Below are 15075 nucleotides of genomic sequence, written 5' to 3'. Positions count from 1 at the left end.
AGTGCTTGTATTTCGGTTGTGTGTTGGATTGCCATATGCGATGCCATAGTGTTTTCGGAATTTGGAAGGAAGATGAGGTTTCATTCTGATGTTGGTCCTACTTCATATCTTGTTTGCAATGATATGCACTCTTGACGATGTATGTACCGGTTTTGGTTGGTGTCCATACCAGTTTATCGTCAGTATTTGTCCTGCTTAGAGGGATTGCTAGAATTTCTTCTGTTGTATGCTGGTCGAATAAGTCCCTGATGGGATTTTCCTTCCAAGCCATGTGGGCTTCGTCCACTAATTCTGACACCAATTGAGGATCACCCCTGTTTGCTGGCCCTCCAATAACTCCTTTAGGTAGACACCGATCCTCACGAATATTGACCTTCTCACCATTACCAATAATCCAACGGGAGGAGGGTAAGATCGCATTTCTTCCAATTATTAAGCTCCGCCATCCCCAAGAGGGGTTGTTGCCATTTGCTGCTTGTTGGAAGTTGCCGTTGGGATAATATAGCCCTTTAAGAATCTTGCCCCATAGAGTCTCAGGCTGCTGGAGAAGTCGCCAGGCTTGCTTGCCAAGCATAGCCTCATTGAAATTAATCAAATCCCTAAATCCCAATCCACCTTTTTCTTTCCTATTCTTCAGGATTTCCCACTTTTTCTAGTGAATTCCTCTATGCTGCTTGTTTGTTTTCCACCAGAAATCTGCAATTTTCTTCTCTATTGCCCGACAAATAGATAGTGGGACTTTGAAGGTAGACATCACATACTGCGGTATTGCTTGTACCACTGCTTTAATCAATACTTATTTCCCTGCTCTAGACATTAATTTCTCTTTCCAGCCCTCTAGTTTAGCATTTACTCTTGACAAAATCCACGTGAACATTTCCTTCTTTGATCGACCCCAATCAGATGGTATGCCAAGATATTTCCCTGTTCTTTCTAGTTCGGGGACTCTCATTTCAGTTGCCAATCTCTATTTTAGGGCTACTGGGCAGCCCCTACTAAAAAAGATCCCAGATTTATTCAAATTAACCATTTGACCAGAGGCAAAACAATACTAATTTAAAACAGCAGCAACATTTTGGCATTCAGTAAGCTTCCCATCCATAAATAAGATGAGATTATCCGCAAACATTAGATGAGAAAGGGTAGGACACTCCTTATTTAGTTTAATGCCTCTTATACTTCGATCATCAACGGCTTTATGCAGTAGCTGAGACAGAGCATTTGACACTATAATGAAGAGGTATGGAGAGAGTGGATCACATTGCCGTAGTCCTCGGGAGGGTTTGAAGTAAGGCATTTGCTGTCCATTCATTTTGACACTATAGGAGACTGTAGAAACACAATTCATCACCCAAGAAATCCACTTGTCATAGAATCCCATTCTTCTCATACAAGCCTCTAAGAAATCCCACTCTACTCGATCATAAGCTTTTTTCATATCTAGCTTAAGGACTGCCTGAAATTTTCTTTTCCGACAACGTGTTCTTAATTGATGAAGCACTTCTTGCACAATCAGCACATTGTCTTGGATTAATCTTCCTTGGATGAAGGCACTTTGTTCCATAGTAATCAGTTGGGGGAGATATTTTTTCAGCCTGTTAGCTAGTACTTTGGAGATGATTTTGTAGGCAAAATTGCACAAGCTAATAGGTCGGAACTAATCCAATTGTTCTGGATTTTTGACCTTTGGGATGAGGGTAATTGTAGTGTTGTTCAGCTCTGGACTGAATTGGCCAAACTCACTGAATTTTTGAAATTCTTTGTATATATCTGAGCTGATGTCATTCCAATGATGCTGAAAAAAGATGCCATTTAGTCCATCCGGACCTAGTGCTTTCAAAGCACCCAATTGAAATGTGGCTAGCTTAATTTCCTCGAGTGTGAAGACTTCAGTTAGTGCCTGATTCATGTCTTCTGTCACCTGACAGGGAAGCTGATCCAAAACTGGTTGAAAATTCCGATCCCCCACTGATTTATATAGTTCTTGAAAGTAGTCAATTGTCAGCTGGTTTATTTGGCTTGGGTCGCGTATCCATTCTCCCCCTGAATTTTTCAGCATAGAGATTCTATTCCGCTGCCTTCTTTGTACTGTTGTGGCATGAAAAAATTGCGTGTTTTTATCCCCCCATTTAAGCCATTGAATACAAGACCTCATCCCCCAATAGATTTCCTCTTGTCGCCATAATCTCTCTATCTCATCTTTCAGCTCTTGCATTCTGTTTTTATCATGTTTCCACATTGGACAATTGGTTAATTGTTGCAGCTCCTCTTTTAACCGTTGGATTGCCTTTCTAGCATTAGAGAATTTTTTCTTGCTCCATGGATGAATTTTCGTAGTTAACGCTTTGAGTTTGCATCCCAATCCTTCTATTCTTTCAGCTAGCCCCCTCCATGTATCTTGCATAAGCTGCACATATTCCTCATCTTCTATCCAGTACGCTTCAAATTTAAACTCCTTTGGTCGTTTTTCAATTCGAGGAGAGAAATCCACCAGCAAAGGACTATGATCTGAACCTATTGCCAGAAGGGCATATACCTTCGCTGAAGGGAATTCCACCCTCCATTCAAAGTTACATAAAGCTCTATCCAGCCGTTCCTTCACATAATTATCTCCCTCTCTGTTATTCGCCCAAGTAAAAGCAAAGCCTTGGCTATCTATGCTCATCAGTCCACTATGATCTAGGAAATCCTGGAAGGCTTTCATTCTATAGTTTTCTGCTTGTTGCTTCCCCACTTTCTCCCATACATATAACACCTCATTAAAATCACCTAAACATAGCCAGGGTTCCGGAGTGAGATTTCTCATGGATACTACGTCTGCCCATAGTCTCACCCTATCCTGGAAATCAGTGGGTGCATGAATGAAGGACACCCTAATGTTCTGATTTGTTTCCGCATTAGTTGAGTTGCAAAAAAAGTTATTATCTGAAATTAGCATTCATGCAGGAACAAGAAGCATTAGTGAAATTGGTTATGGAATAAAATGGATTGGAGAAGTCCCGTGCAATAAGAAAATCCTCATTGTATTTGATGACGTTGATAACAACAATCAAGAGAAATTAGGTGGAAAGAGTACTTTGTATTCAGGATCTAGAATATTGATTACAATTAGAAATAAAGATGTTTTGTGCATCAATAACCTAAAGTATCAAATTTTAAATTATGCAATGAAGGTGATAAGTACTAATCATGCGCTTGAGCTTTTCAAGAGGCATGCATTTAACATAGACTCTTCCACAAAAGATTATAAAGATCTTTCAAGAAAAGTCATATTTAATACAGGAGAATTCCATTGGCCCATGAAGTAACTAGTTTGTTCCTCTCCCACAAAACACAAACTAAGAAAAGAGAAATTGGACAAGTTAAGAAAAGCACCACATGAAATGTTTTTCAAAAGTTGAAGATTAGTTATGATGTCTTAATTTTCAGGTAACAACAAATTTTGCTCAATATTACATACTTTATCATTGGTGAGGATAAGATAAAAGCAATTTACATGTGTGAAGATTGTAACTTATCCCCCAATATTGAAATTGATGTCCTCATTAGCATATCTTTAATAAAGATTGGGGGAGAACAATCGGTTTTGATGTATAATCAAATTAGAGATCTTGCAAGGAAATTGATCATCAGGAAAATTCAATGAATCTCAAGGGAGGAGTAAGTTATGGAAATACAGGAGAGCAAGCACTCCCATTTATGGAGTGTAATTGACCGACTTTCCCATCTCCAATACAAATATCTCTAACAGTAATTATTACGCTACAACTTGCTTGGATGAAGAGAGGACTAAATTATTCCAGAATTATCTAGGCCAAAAGAGACAGATCTGGAGAATGGAGAGAGAGCGAGCATCAACATTACATTCTACTCATTTCTTGCTCTCATTTGCAGATGAAGATAAATGTTCAAGCAATCTTAAGGATGCTATTGAAACCGAAGAGATTGGAAGGTTGAAATATCTTAGGCACCTCAAATTAAATGAAGGAACCTTCTTCAATAACTTAGCGAATCATCTTACCGAATTAAGATGGATTTTTGGAGTCGTCCTTCTCCAACATCTAAGCCAACCGATATGCACTTAAAGAATGTGGTCATTCATGAATTTATATACAATGACTTCATAGATGATTCGAAACTACAGAACATACTCAAGTCCGTTTGCATGATGGCTATGATTGTGCTGTTCAGATAGATTTAGGAACTTAAAATCATCGATGGACAAAACATGGACAAAACATTTCAGTTGGCAAACTGCAAACTTAGTTACACGCACCTTGGTAGCGAATGCTGTCATATAAAAGTGAGACTCCAACAGATCCACGATGAAATTCAACAATTTTGTGAAGCTGATGTCGCAGACCATCTGACTAATGGTACTTGGCAAATTGCAGCATGACGATCTAGCATCTAGCATCTGCTGCTAGATGCAACGATTCGGGCAGGGATACATGACTTCCACATTTTGGAATTACTTTTTGCAAGTTATTTTATAGATAGGAGAGACATTCACTCATGGTTGAAGCCAACAGAAAAAACTTCAGCAACATCAGCAAGTAACAGCGGTGCGTATGAGTAATGCAAGACTAAAGTACGTAAGTATAATCCTCGGAAACAAGCAGCAAAACCCCCCCTAACTTCGGGCCTGAACTAAATCAGACGTTGTCAAAGTTCCAGAATGATCGACGTCAAGATTCCGGAACCTTTCCAAGATAGCCGTAACATCTTCCCGGCTGATCTTTCCCATTTCCTGGATCTTGTATACGACGAACTCCGCAGCACTGCAAAAAGAAAGCGCCAGCAAGGAACTCAGACATTTGCTCAAATTAGTTATTTGCATAATTGAATTTGTAGTAGATAATTAAAATTTACCTGACAACACTGTCACGATCAAGATCTGCTGCCTCTAAATCCGACCTCGTAATATTTCGTGTGAGAACCCATTTTACGAATGATCTTTGCCTGCTTTCTGTGTACATTTCAGCAAGGTAGAAAAAAAACTGAGCCACACAAATGGTACTGGCCAGTATCCAAAACACGGCGAAGATTCTGCCACCGGTGGTCGAGAAACTTTCATCTCCATAGCCTAGAGTAGTAATAGTGGCGCAAACACAATAGAAAGCATCAACGAATTTAAAGTTCTCGACGACCGACAAAAACACGGTTCCAAGTACAGTAAGGACCACGAGAAGAACAAGGGAAGTGAGAAATCTATATTTTATTTTGTGGGCTTCCATCTCCTTCAGGATTTCGGCTGGACCAACCTTTTCATTCAGGTGCATAGCTCTTACTAAAATAACTTCCTGCTTTTCAAGAATGTAATCAGCCGCTTTGCTTAGGATCAGCCCGCCAAGAGCCATTCCTGCGAAAACATATGTTGAGGCGAGAAGTTTTGCCAATGTGCTACTTGGGACGAGATCTCCATATCCCACAGTAGTCATGGTGACGACGCAAAAGTAAAGGGCATCAAGTAGACCATTCGTCTTCTTGCCCGAGATTTGGTTCCCCAGAAGAAAGAAGCAAAAGCTTCCCAGGCCGAGGTATGCAGCCAAAACTACTAGGATTTTTCTAAATGTGGGTTCTTTTGTAGACTCGTGAAGATGAGGTTCCGTGCCATTCTGCTCGGGGAAATTATCCGCTGAAGGAGAATTTCGGTGGTGTCTTCTTCTCTGGACTGCATTGCTCTTGTCCTTGGGATGATTCGAAGCATCAACTGAATTCCCAATCAGGGATTCTCTGGTATCATCATAGGCCATATCAAATGTTGTAGATTCGTCCTCTTTAAGCAGCCTGCATTCTTGGAGCATTCAGCAATCGGTCCGGTAGTGCGTGTGTTCAAACTTCACCCATTCCATGATCTAATGTCTGGACATTCTCTGTGATGCAGAGTGAAAGGCGAATATTTCCCAGCTTTCACTCCCAAAAATCCTTAAACTGGTGATCCTCTTTGACCTCATGAAACAGATCTCAGGCTTATAAACTGTGATAACAGAGAGACGTTGTTTCCCTTTAGACATTGCCTTTTTTATCAAGACCAAGGACAATTTCAATCAACGTGGACCAATACGTACTAGCATAGACAATATTGCAGATGAAACACGGCTAAGCATGTAAATGAATGGATTTAAGGAATGCCAATAAGGCCTGACCTAAACACAAATCATTTATTCATAAATGGATCTCTACTTTGACAGGAGACACCAAATATGCAATCACATATAAGAAGAGATTCGCGATCTTTTTAAACACCATTTGATCTGCAACACATCCAGAAAAGGTCAATGAGGGAGGCTCAAAAAAGATGCACATAAAACAAGAAAACATGGGAGATTCATGGCAAAGCCTTATAAGCATGCCCTCGTCTTGGAGCTGACAAACGGTTTTGTCCAATTCACCTGAGAGAAAGCGAGCTCATAAAAGAGAGAATGGCTTCCCAAAAGATTGCATGGCCCCCTTCAAGCAATGCAAAAGGACCGCAAGATCCAAACTTTCCGAAAGAGGAAGATAAAGGGTTACGCCCGTTGTTGTGTCCACGCACCCATTATTGAACTGCGGTCCGGCATTAATGCACACGTGAAATTCGGTGAAGGGAAGCGTCCTTTCAGGCACGTCTTGGGAGGAGACGAAGAATCCCTTGATGTGGAATTGAAAAATTCAACTACAGAATGACGAAAAGATCCTGCCTTTCGACCTGCGAAATCTGAAAGATGGCAATTTGGGCCCAAGGGCGAGTTTCAAACATTGTCTCCATCGGCCTTTCTTGGCTGCAAAGGGCCCAACTGCATTTCACGGGTTGGTCTTTCCTTTCTCCGTTTTTTTCCCGGAAAACGAAAGAAAATCCGCTGATCAAGTTGGGAACCTTGGAGAGAGAAGAAGAGAGGAGAAAATGAGGCTGGTGAAGAAGCAAGCAGCAGACAGAGCAGCTAAGACAGAGCAGCTAAGTTTCACTTCTACATCTAATTCTCTAGTTTTATTATCTCTTAGCATATCCCGTTTGTGCAAATATCAATCTCACTGCTCAAAAGAGAGCAGCCATTTTCAGGTTAGCTTGAAGTCCTTTTTCCCTTACAGGTTGTGCTTAGTTTGTTGTTCTAAGGAATAGGATTGAAAAAAAGAACTGATCTTGACAACGTTATACCATCACACCGTTGCTTGTAGCTTTCGACAACTTCAACATCTGCTTCTTGGATCACTTGGGTATTGATATTTCTGTATTGAGAACTGGGTAGTGCTAGTATTTGATAGTTTTGTATTGTGACATCATTGTCATCGAAGAACATATGGATACAGCGGCAGCAATGCCCTTGTGGGGATTGGAAATGCTTCGTTGCGTATGAAGGCGATAATGAAGAGGCCACGGTTGCTTCCCAGTTGGCGAAAGCAAAAGCAGGGTCGGCTGAGGCTATAGTAGTCCCGTATGTGGGAATGGTGTTCAAGAGCGATGACGATGCGTTCAAGTACTACGGCAACTTCGCGAGGAAGAGTGGTTTCTCCGTTAGGAAAGAGCACTAGAGATTGAACCCTCAGTTGTGTATTTACAAGCACGACTTTGTTTGTTATCGGTCTGGGTTCGCACCTGTGAGGAAGAAGCCTAGTGGGGAGCACCATAGGGATCGGAAATCCGTCCGGTGCAGCTGTAATGCGAAGATGTACTTGTCGAAGGAGGTTGTGGAAGGTGTTTCCAAGTGGTGTGTTGTGCAATTCAGTAATGTTCACAATCATGAGCTGCTGGAAGACAACCAGGTCCGACTCTTGCCCGCTTACAGAAAGATTCATGCAGCTGATCAAGAGCGGATTCTTTTGCTATCTAAAGCTGGTTTTCCAATTCATCGCATCGTGAAGGTCTTGGAATTAGAAAAGGGGATTCAAGGTGGACAATTGCCATTCTTGGAGAGGGATGTTAGGAACCTTATTCAGAACAGGAAGAAAGTTGTTCAACAAAATGATGCTTTGCTCAATGAGAAGAGAGAAAACGATATAATGGAACTTCTTGAGGCCTGCAAGGCCTCAAAGCAGGCAGATGAAGGCTTTAGCTATGTTTATAGCGTGGATGACAATGACAAACTTGAGCACATCACTTGGTCATACAGCAATTCAATTAATGCATATGCCACATTCGGTGATGTGGTGCATTTTGACACGTCATACTGATCAATCACTTATGGTATGTTGTTTGGGGCATGGTTTGGCATTGACAGCAATGGCAGAATGATTATTTTTGGATGTGTTCTGTTGCAGGATGAGGCGCCACAATCATTTGCTTGGGCTTTACAGGTTTATCTCTCTGTCCCTCTAGATAGATCCATATCTTGTACCCTAATTTCCTCATGATGATGTTTCTCTCCCTGGATACAGATGTTTGTCTGGTTTAATAGAGGAAAGTCCTCAAACAATCTTAACTGATCTAGACCCAGGCCTCAGAGATGCAGTTAGGGGCAAACTAGCAAAACCAAACACATCACTTGTACATGGAATATTTCGCCCAAGTTATCAAGTTGGTTCTCTGTTCCACTTGGATCTCAATATGCAGAATTCAGATCTGAGTTTGATGCGTTCCATTATGTAGAGAATACAGAAGATTTTGAATTAAGATAAACGCATTGCTTTACTTTATTCAATTCGGAATTCTTGGGCATTGTGCTATACGAGGGGTCACTTTCTTGCTTGAAGGACAACTGTTGCATTTTTTAGATCTGTAGATTCATTCCTGAAAGGAATCTTCAGCCCAAATGCATGCTTGCGTAGTTTTTTTGACCAGGTATAGCAGTTGAAGGTTTTGTCCACTCTGTGACCTTATATTCCATTTGATTTCCTTTTCTCGTAGAGTTTTTTGGTTTTTTGGTTTTTTTTTTTTTTTCAGGTAGGAATATCGGCTACTTTCCAAAACCAGTCACACCATGAAATGCAGTATATGCCTTCCAAAGCGTGCATTCCAATGGAAGAGCATGCACAAAGCATTCTAACACCTTTTGGATTCAATGCTTTGCAAAATGAACTTGTGCTGGCCATGCAATATGCCATGTCTGAATTGGCTGATGGTTCCTACCTTTTACGACATTATAAGAAGATGAATGGCGACTGTCTTGTCATGTGGATACCAGAAGAAGAGCAAATTCACTGCTCATGTAAGGAATTTGAATCTTCAGGGATTTTATGCAGACATGCCCTTTCTGTTTTTATTAGAAAGAATTACTTTCAACTTCCCAGTAAATACTTCATTACTAGATGGCTCCGAGAAAGCTCTAGAACATGTTATGATGAACCTGCTCCTCAAGATAGCGACAAGGAATGGTTTCGAGAATATCAGTCCCTCAGTGCATCATTGTTCACAGAATCATCGCTTACAAGGGGGTGTACCAATTATGTCCGCAGGGAATTAATGAAAGAAGTCAAAAGGATCCTTGAAGAAGTTAGGAACATGCCAAAGACCGATGGTGTCACAGTGGATATGACTCTTTCTCCAACTGGATGATATCTCTGATGGTGCTTGTGTCACTTGCAAGTGCCTGACCTTCTTGCATTTTCACATTAAGTATTGAGCAGATGATTGAAAATGGTCTGAAATTTGGAGTGAAGTGAACATATATTACTCTGTTCTGTGGTCAAGAGCATGAGTGGGAGTGGACTGTGCATGCAGAGACTTGATATAGAATTCATCATTTTGCAGTCGCCCATTGGTGGCTCCAAGTGAATCACTCTTGAAGCTGAAGATAAAGAACCGAGGATGTGGACATAGGCACAAGGTACTCTTTGTACAATTTGTATGCAAAAATTACTGAAATAGATTAGCTGCATTTCACCAATACAGATGAATTTCTTAATGAAAAAGCTTAATTCTTCTTTGTCTTTCCATTTTTATGGCAGCAAATTTTGATTGCGTATCTTTTGGCTTTGCAGTCAATCTTATGACATGCAGGGAAGACATGAAATATTTTCATGACATCTCTTGTATATGGATTGTTTCAAATGGATGGTATAATATCTTTCTCCTTTTTTCAGGTGAATGGAAGTGTGAATGTTTAACTTGCATTAGCTTCTGTTCTTCATTGTTAAAGGCTGGGAGACTTCAATCTTCTCCTGATTCCGAACGCTGGACACAAGTAAAACTCGCAAAGGTACACCCAGAAGTACACACACGAAGCGCACCAGAAATAAAATCTCGATAATTTATTAATTCAAAGATATAAGCTGTTTATAATAAAAGCAGGGACCAATGTAAATTGCTTAACAGTCAAACGTTGAGCACTTGTTTGATATATATTATTGGTTGATTTGACTGCATAATTTTAATCATGTTGTTCCTTTTCCGAGACTGACTTTAATTTTATTTTTTTTCAGGAACCCCGTTTTCATTGGCCTTATAGGCCTAAAAACACACTTTCTGTTTCAACTCTCAACATGCTTCAATTTTATTTATTTTTGTTTCAAGCAGTCGATGACAATCAAGATTCTTCTCATAGTTTGTCCTTATAAACCTCCAAAAACGACTCTGTTTCAACCGTTCCTCATCGACCCATTAACATTTGATTAATTTTCCTGTCACTTGCTCCATTATTTCCTCAGGACGTGTTGACGTGGCCACCTTCTGCGACTTTCAACCCTTCAGATTCACGTATCAAAGGGATGACCCAGTCATTATCTATTATGCAGGAAGAACACGTTTCGAGAGCTTTTATATCGTCTTGGACACTTCAACACGCTCGAACACACTTTGACACGTATGTGACATGCGGTCAATTCTTCCTGACACATGTGTCCGGAATTTGTGAGAGGCATGTTCTGGGGTAGGTCTGCAAATGCGAAGTGAGAGAGAATCGTTGAAGAACACAATGGAGGGTGGAGGCGAGGGCAAGGCCGCGACGGCGAGAGAGGGCCAGAGGAAGAGTAGAGAAAGAGTAGAGACCGAGAATGTCGCAATGGAGGGCCAGAGGCGAGTCGGTGAGCGACTCCGATGAGGCGATTGAGAGGGAGCAGAGATCAAGAGCAAGAGGATCATGCAAGGAAGAGGAGGATCATGCTAGGGTTTTTGGGTTTCCATGCTACTTTAATTTCCTCTTTTACTTTTAGGGAGGAGCAGAAAAAGAAAATTGGAATGCTAGGGAAGAAAGGAGAGGTGAAATAAATGGGTGATTTTTTCTTTTACTTTTCCTTTTAAGGGGAGGGCGGACGGTGATTTCATTTTGAAGAAAGGAAATGACGGGGTGAGTGGGTGGGACGAGAGAAGAAACGAGAGGATGAAATAAATGGGTGGGGCCCATTTATCCCAAAAAAACGCTGAATGATGAATAGAATCATTAATAAATGGATAGGGTTAAAAAATAAAAAAATGATGGGTTAAAATATTTTGAAAAATAAAAATAAAAAACTGAATGTTGAATAATGATAAATTTTAGTCATTATAGAAGATTTTAGATTTATTAAATAAGTTGACTATAATCTCTTGCTAGTTATTAATTTCATTGATAACTTTTGTTAAAGTCAAAAAATATATTTCCAATTTTTTATGAATAAATTTATTAATGTTATTAATATAGATTCATTCTAGGCTCTTTTTTATAATTTATTTATTTATTTGCAAATCTGAATTAAATTAATTTAATTGAAATAATCATAAAATAATAATTTATCATGTATATATAAAAAAATATTTATTTAATATATAATGTACCTTAACATATCGGAATTTTTAATGTTTTTTTTATAAATGACATATCGACGTGTCATATCATGTTGCGTGTCGTATGTCAATGTTTATCCTATTGAGCTTGAAACTATGAATTTGATCTCTGAAACTTAATTTAAGCGTCATCTTCACTCTCGGAAGTTGTCAAGAAATTAAAGTCTCATCACTTGGAAGTTGTAAAGAAATAAAAGTCTTGACACGGAACTTTGAAGGGCAATTATCATTGCACGAAAGTGGCAAGATTGACATCTTTCAACTTTTGACTTTAGAGGCTGTATCTTTTCATATTCATGAAGTTGCAAAGACCTATTTTGAGTTTGATGCAACAAGACAAACATAGGTTAGCCGAATTTATTGAAGTGCCTTGACAAGCCAAAAGTCCTAATAACAATTTGCGCATGCCCTTTTGCATACCTATTATTTTTAGAGCTGAATCATCTCCAAAAGTCCTAATAACAATTTGCGCATGCCCTTTTGCATACCTATTATCTCTAGAGCTGAATCATCTCTAATCAGGGAAAACTTCATTCAAATATCATTCCGACCCAGTGGATTGCAAATACAAGGGCCGCCCGCATTTGTGTTTAGTTTAGTTTGCAGGTGAAGGGCATCGGCATCTGTAATTGATAACTCGGCACGGAAAATAGGACACTTACCTATGGCAAGATTCGTTTCCATGTTTCTGTGAACCGAAGGTGACTGGGCATGTGAAGCCGACGGGAAAGAGGACCCCCAGTGAATCATTGCAACTTAAACCAGACTACATGCCACATGCCGTAGAAACGACGTCGCTATTTTTTCTTTTTCATATATTGCTTTTCTGTGTATGTGAGAGATCACCACGGAGAGAATTCGAAGGTGGGAAGTTTGCATGCAGGACCCGGCAACATAAGGCCCCACACCCACCGGACAAAAGATTTTCCATGGCCTGAGTTAGTGCATTCGGGGAAGGTGCTGATGAAGACCGGCAACAGTGTCTTCAAAGTCATCAAACGACGACACGCAATTTCCCACCCCGAACGGGCACGTGCCATCCTCCCATTCGAAGCTGCTCGGAGGCTCACATGTTCATATGATGCAAGAACCTCTTTGGGGTGTCCAATCCAAAGTCAACCCTGGACCGATCTTAAATCAGCCCAATCATGCCCGTCCTGGTCTAGTTCCTAAGGAGATTAGGTCAATCATTAATCCTAGAATTCCTGAATCAGTACTATGCTAGTTGGTTCTCGATCCTAAGAATTTAGGATCGGTCCATATATTATATATCTAATATATCATTTGTAATTTTTTTATATAAAGAAAACCTTAAAATAAAGGACCTCAACAACATTAAACAGTTATTTAGTGATAAATTCAAATAATTTTACATTATTGTTTAATAACTTAGATCTTTAATATCTTTTACGGCATCAATAGTCATAATTTTACGAATGAAAAAAATGTTTTTATGAGGAGTTCTCATGGCATTCAAAATAGCATAAACAGCTTCTTATAACATCCTCCTCTATTTTTCGTTCTCTTCTATCTTATTTGTCTTATTAGTCTTCGATTTACCAAAATCAAAAGAAAAAAATTCTCCACTCATCACTCAACACTCGCATTGCTCGTTTTAGGTCACTTGTACCCCTCGCCACTCGATGCTCACTTGGCTTGTTGCTCCTTGCTCAACACTCGATGTTCATTATGTTCGACGCTCACTCCACTCAACCCTCACCGCTTACTTTTCTTATCTGATCTTGCTCGTCATTGAACCCATTGGGTCGTCCGATCATCGGCTGCCCTTTCAAGGAGTATAAAAATATATATATTAATTAGTTCTGGGTTGACCTGAGAACCAAACTAAATCCATTAGTCAGTCCAATCCTCAATCATTTTTTCTAAGGAGTACAAAAAATGAAATAAAAAATCATCGATTGGTCCCGAATTGACCTTAGAACCGAACCGAACCTATTAAGTCGGTCCGATCATCGATCTTAAGCTCAATAGGGTGAGTTCTCGGTCCAAAAATTAAAGACCGACTATGCGGATTAGTCCTAAGATTAGGGGTAGGGTTAGTCCTCGGTCTCAAAAATTAAAGAACAGTGCTATGCGGGTTAGTCCTAAGATTAGGGGTGGACTGACCCAACTTTGACCATTCACGCCTACTTTGTCCTCATTTATACCTCTTGGATCTTGCTACTTCACTTCATTATCATTTCTCTCTCCATCTTTCATTCCTGAGAGAGAGAGAGAGAGAGAGAGTCATTCCAGAATCAGTCATATTCCTCCTAAAGCTCGAGAGATTAGATTTCGCAAAGCCCACGGGAGCCGAGAGCAATGGCTGAAGAGGTGCATATTAAGTTCCTCATCCTTTCAATTTATCAAGACTCTTCTCTTGCTAACTGGTAGAAAGATTACTGTAACCCACGTATGATCAGCTCTTTTACATTCTTGCATAAAAAGATAGATTTTTCTCATTCTTCTGGTGGCAGAAAGAGCCATGCTTTCTCTTCTTTTGGCTTCGTTTTGTTTGCAGAGTTCAAAAGATCTTTGCTTGTGTTGTTCACTCGCTTTCTCTGTGTTTGTGCGTATGTGTGTGTGACTCCGGACCGTAGAAGGTGATCGAGGAAGTTGTGCGCTATCGATGTTCCAAGGAGAAGGTGATCAAGAAAGTGAACCGCAAATCCCCTGGTGAGTCTCACTCTGCCTGTGTTAATGGTTTTGCTTTCTTTTTTTTCTTTTTCTTTTTCTTTTTTTCGTTTTTTATTGCCACCGTAGACTTCATATGAGTCGTGAATTCGGTGAGGCAATCACAATCGGCAATAGATAGAGCTTTCATGCTAAATGTTTTGTGAAGTCATAGTGAACTAACGACAGTATGTCTGGATTTTTAATCCCCGGCTGTCGTATTTCATAAACAGTGGAGAGGATCAAGAAAGTCCACGAGAAGAAGCTCGAGAAGAAAGAAGGCGAGAAGTCGAAGGAGGCGGGAAGAAGAAGGATGAGGATAAACGAAAAACGAAAGAGGGAGGAAGAGACAAGCGTAAAGGAGACGGCGAGAAGAAAGAAGTCAAGAAGCGGAAGGAGGCAAAGAAGAAGAAGGATGGGGATAAACCAAAAAAGAAAGACGGAGGGAGGACATGGCTTAGCGTTGCATGTACGTGTTTTACTTGCTAAAGGTTTTATATTTTATCAGTTGTGCTTAGTTGGAGGATCTGTCAAATTTGGTGGATATTTGAATTTGATCATATGAGGACAGTAAAGGAACAGCAAGGTTTGGTGGGAAGGTCGATGATTTTATGATTCTGTTTTCTGAAATAGGATGAGTAGGTGGTTTGGTATTTTAAACAGATTAAATTACCAGTTACCAGTTGTTGAAGTTTTAATCAATGAGGACAGCTGATTCAAATCAA

General features: G+C 40.0%; 2 protein-coding genes and 1 pseudogene across 2 annotated transcripts; 2 read left to right on the top strand and 1 right to left on the bottom strand.

Moving 5' to 3' along the window:
- Positions 1-4511: 4511 nt before the first annotated feature.
- Positions 4512-5969, bottom strand: LOC104428155 (two-pore potassium channel 1). Its single transcript, XM_010041155.3, has 2 exons — positions 4873-5969; positions 4512-4781 (listed from the first exon to the last, which is right to left on the bottom strand). The coding sequence occupies exons 1-2, from the start codon at positions 5805-5807 to the stop codon at positions 4634-4636; spliced, it is 1083 nt and encodes a 360-aa protein (XP_010039457.3). The 5' UTR covers positions 5808-5969; the 3' UTR covers positions 4512-4633.
- A 917-nt stretch (positions 5970-6886) lies between these two features.
- LOC104428183 lies at positions 6887-11142 on the top strand (annotated as a pseudogene).
- Positions 11143-13890: 2748 nt separating this feature from the next.
- On the top strand, positions 13891-15075 carry LOC104428154 (vicilin-like seed storage protein At2g18540). Its single transcript, XM_010041153.3, has 3 exons — positions 13891-14011; positions 14278-14353; positions 14584-15075. Exons 1-3 carry the CDS (start codon positions 14000-14002, stop codon positions 14913-14915), a joined length of 420 nt encoding a protein of 139 aa, XP_010039455.2. The 5' UTR covers positions 13891-13999; the 3' UTR covers positions 14916-15075.

Source organism: Eucalyptus grandis, chromosome 4, assembly GCF_016545825.1.
Source record: "Eucalyptus grandis isolate ANBG69807.140 chromosome 4, ASM1654582v1, whole genome shotgun sequence".
NCBI lineage: Eukaryota > Viridiplantae > Streptophyta > Magnoliopsida > Myrtales > Myrtaceae > Eucalyptus > Eucalyptus grandis.
This window is presented reverse-complemented; position numbering and strand designations above follow the sequence as displayed.

Excerpts from the sequence above, each read along its gene's own strand:
- LOC104428154 (XM_010041153.3), top strand. Across the intron at positions 14,354-14,583 it reads AGTGAACCGCAAATCCCCTG|TGGAGAGGATCAAGAAAGTC; the intron begins GTGAGTCTCACT and ends TTTCATAAACAG.
- LOC104428155 (XM_010041155.3), bottom strand. The coding sequence starts at position 5,807 with ATGCTCCAAGAATGCAGGCTGCTTAAAGAGGACGAATCTACAACATTT. Across the intron at positions 4,782-4,872 it reads GATCGTGACAGTGTTGTCAG|TGCTGCGGAGTTCGTCGTAT; the intron begins GTAAATTTTAAT and ends TTCTTTTTGCAG.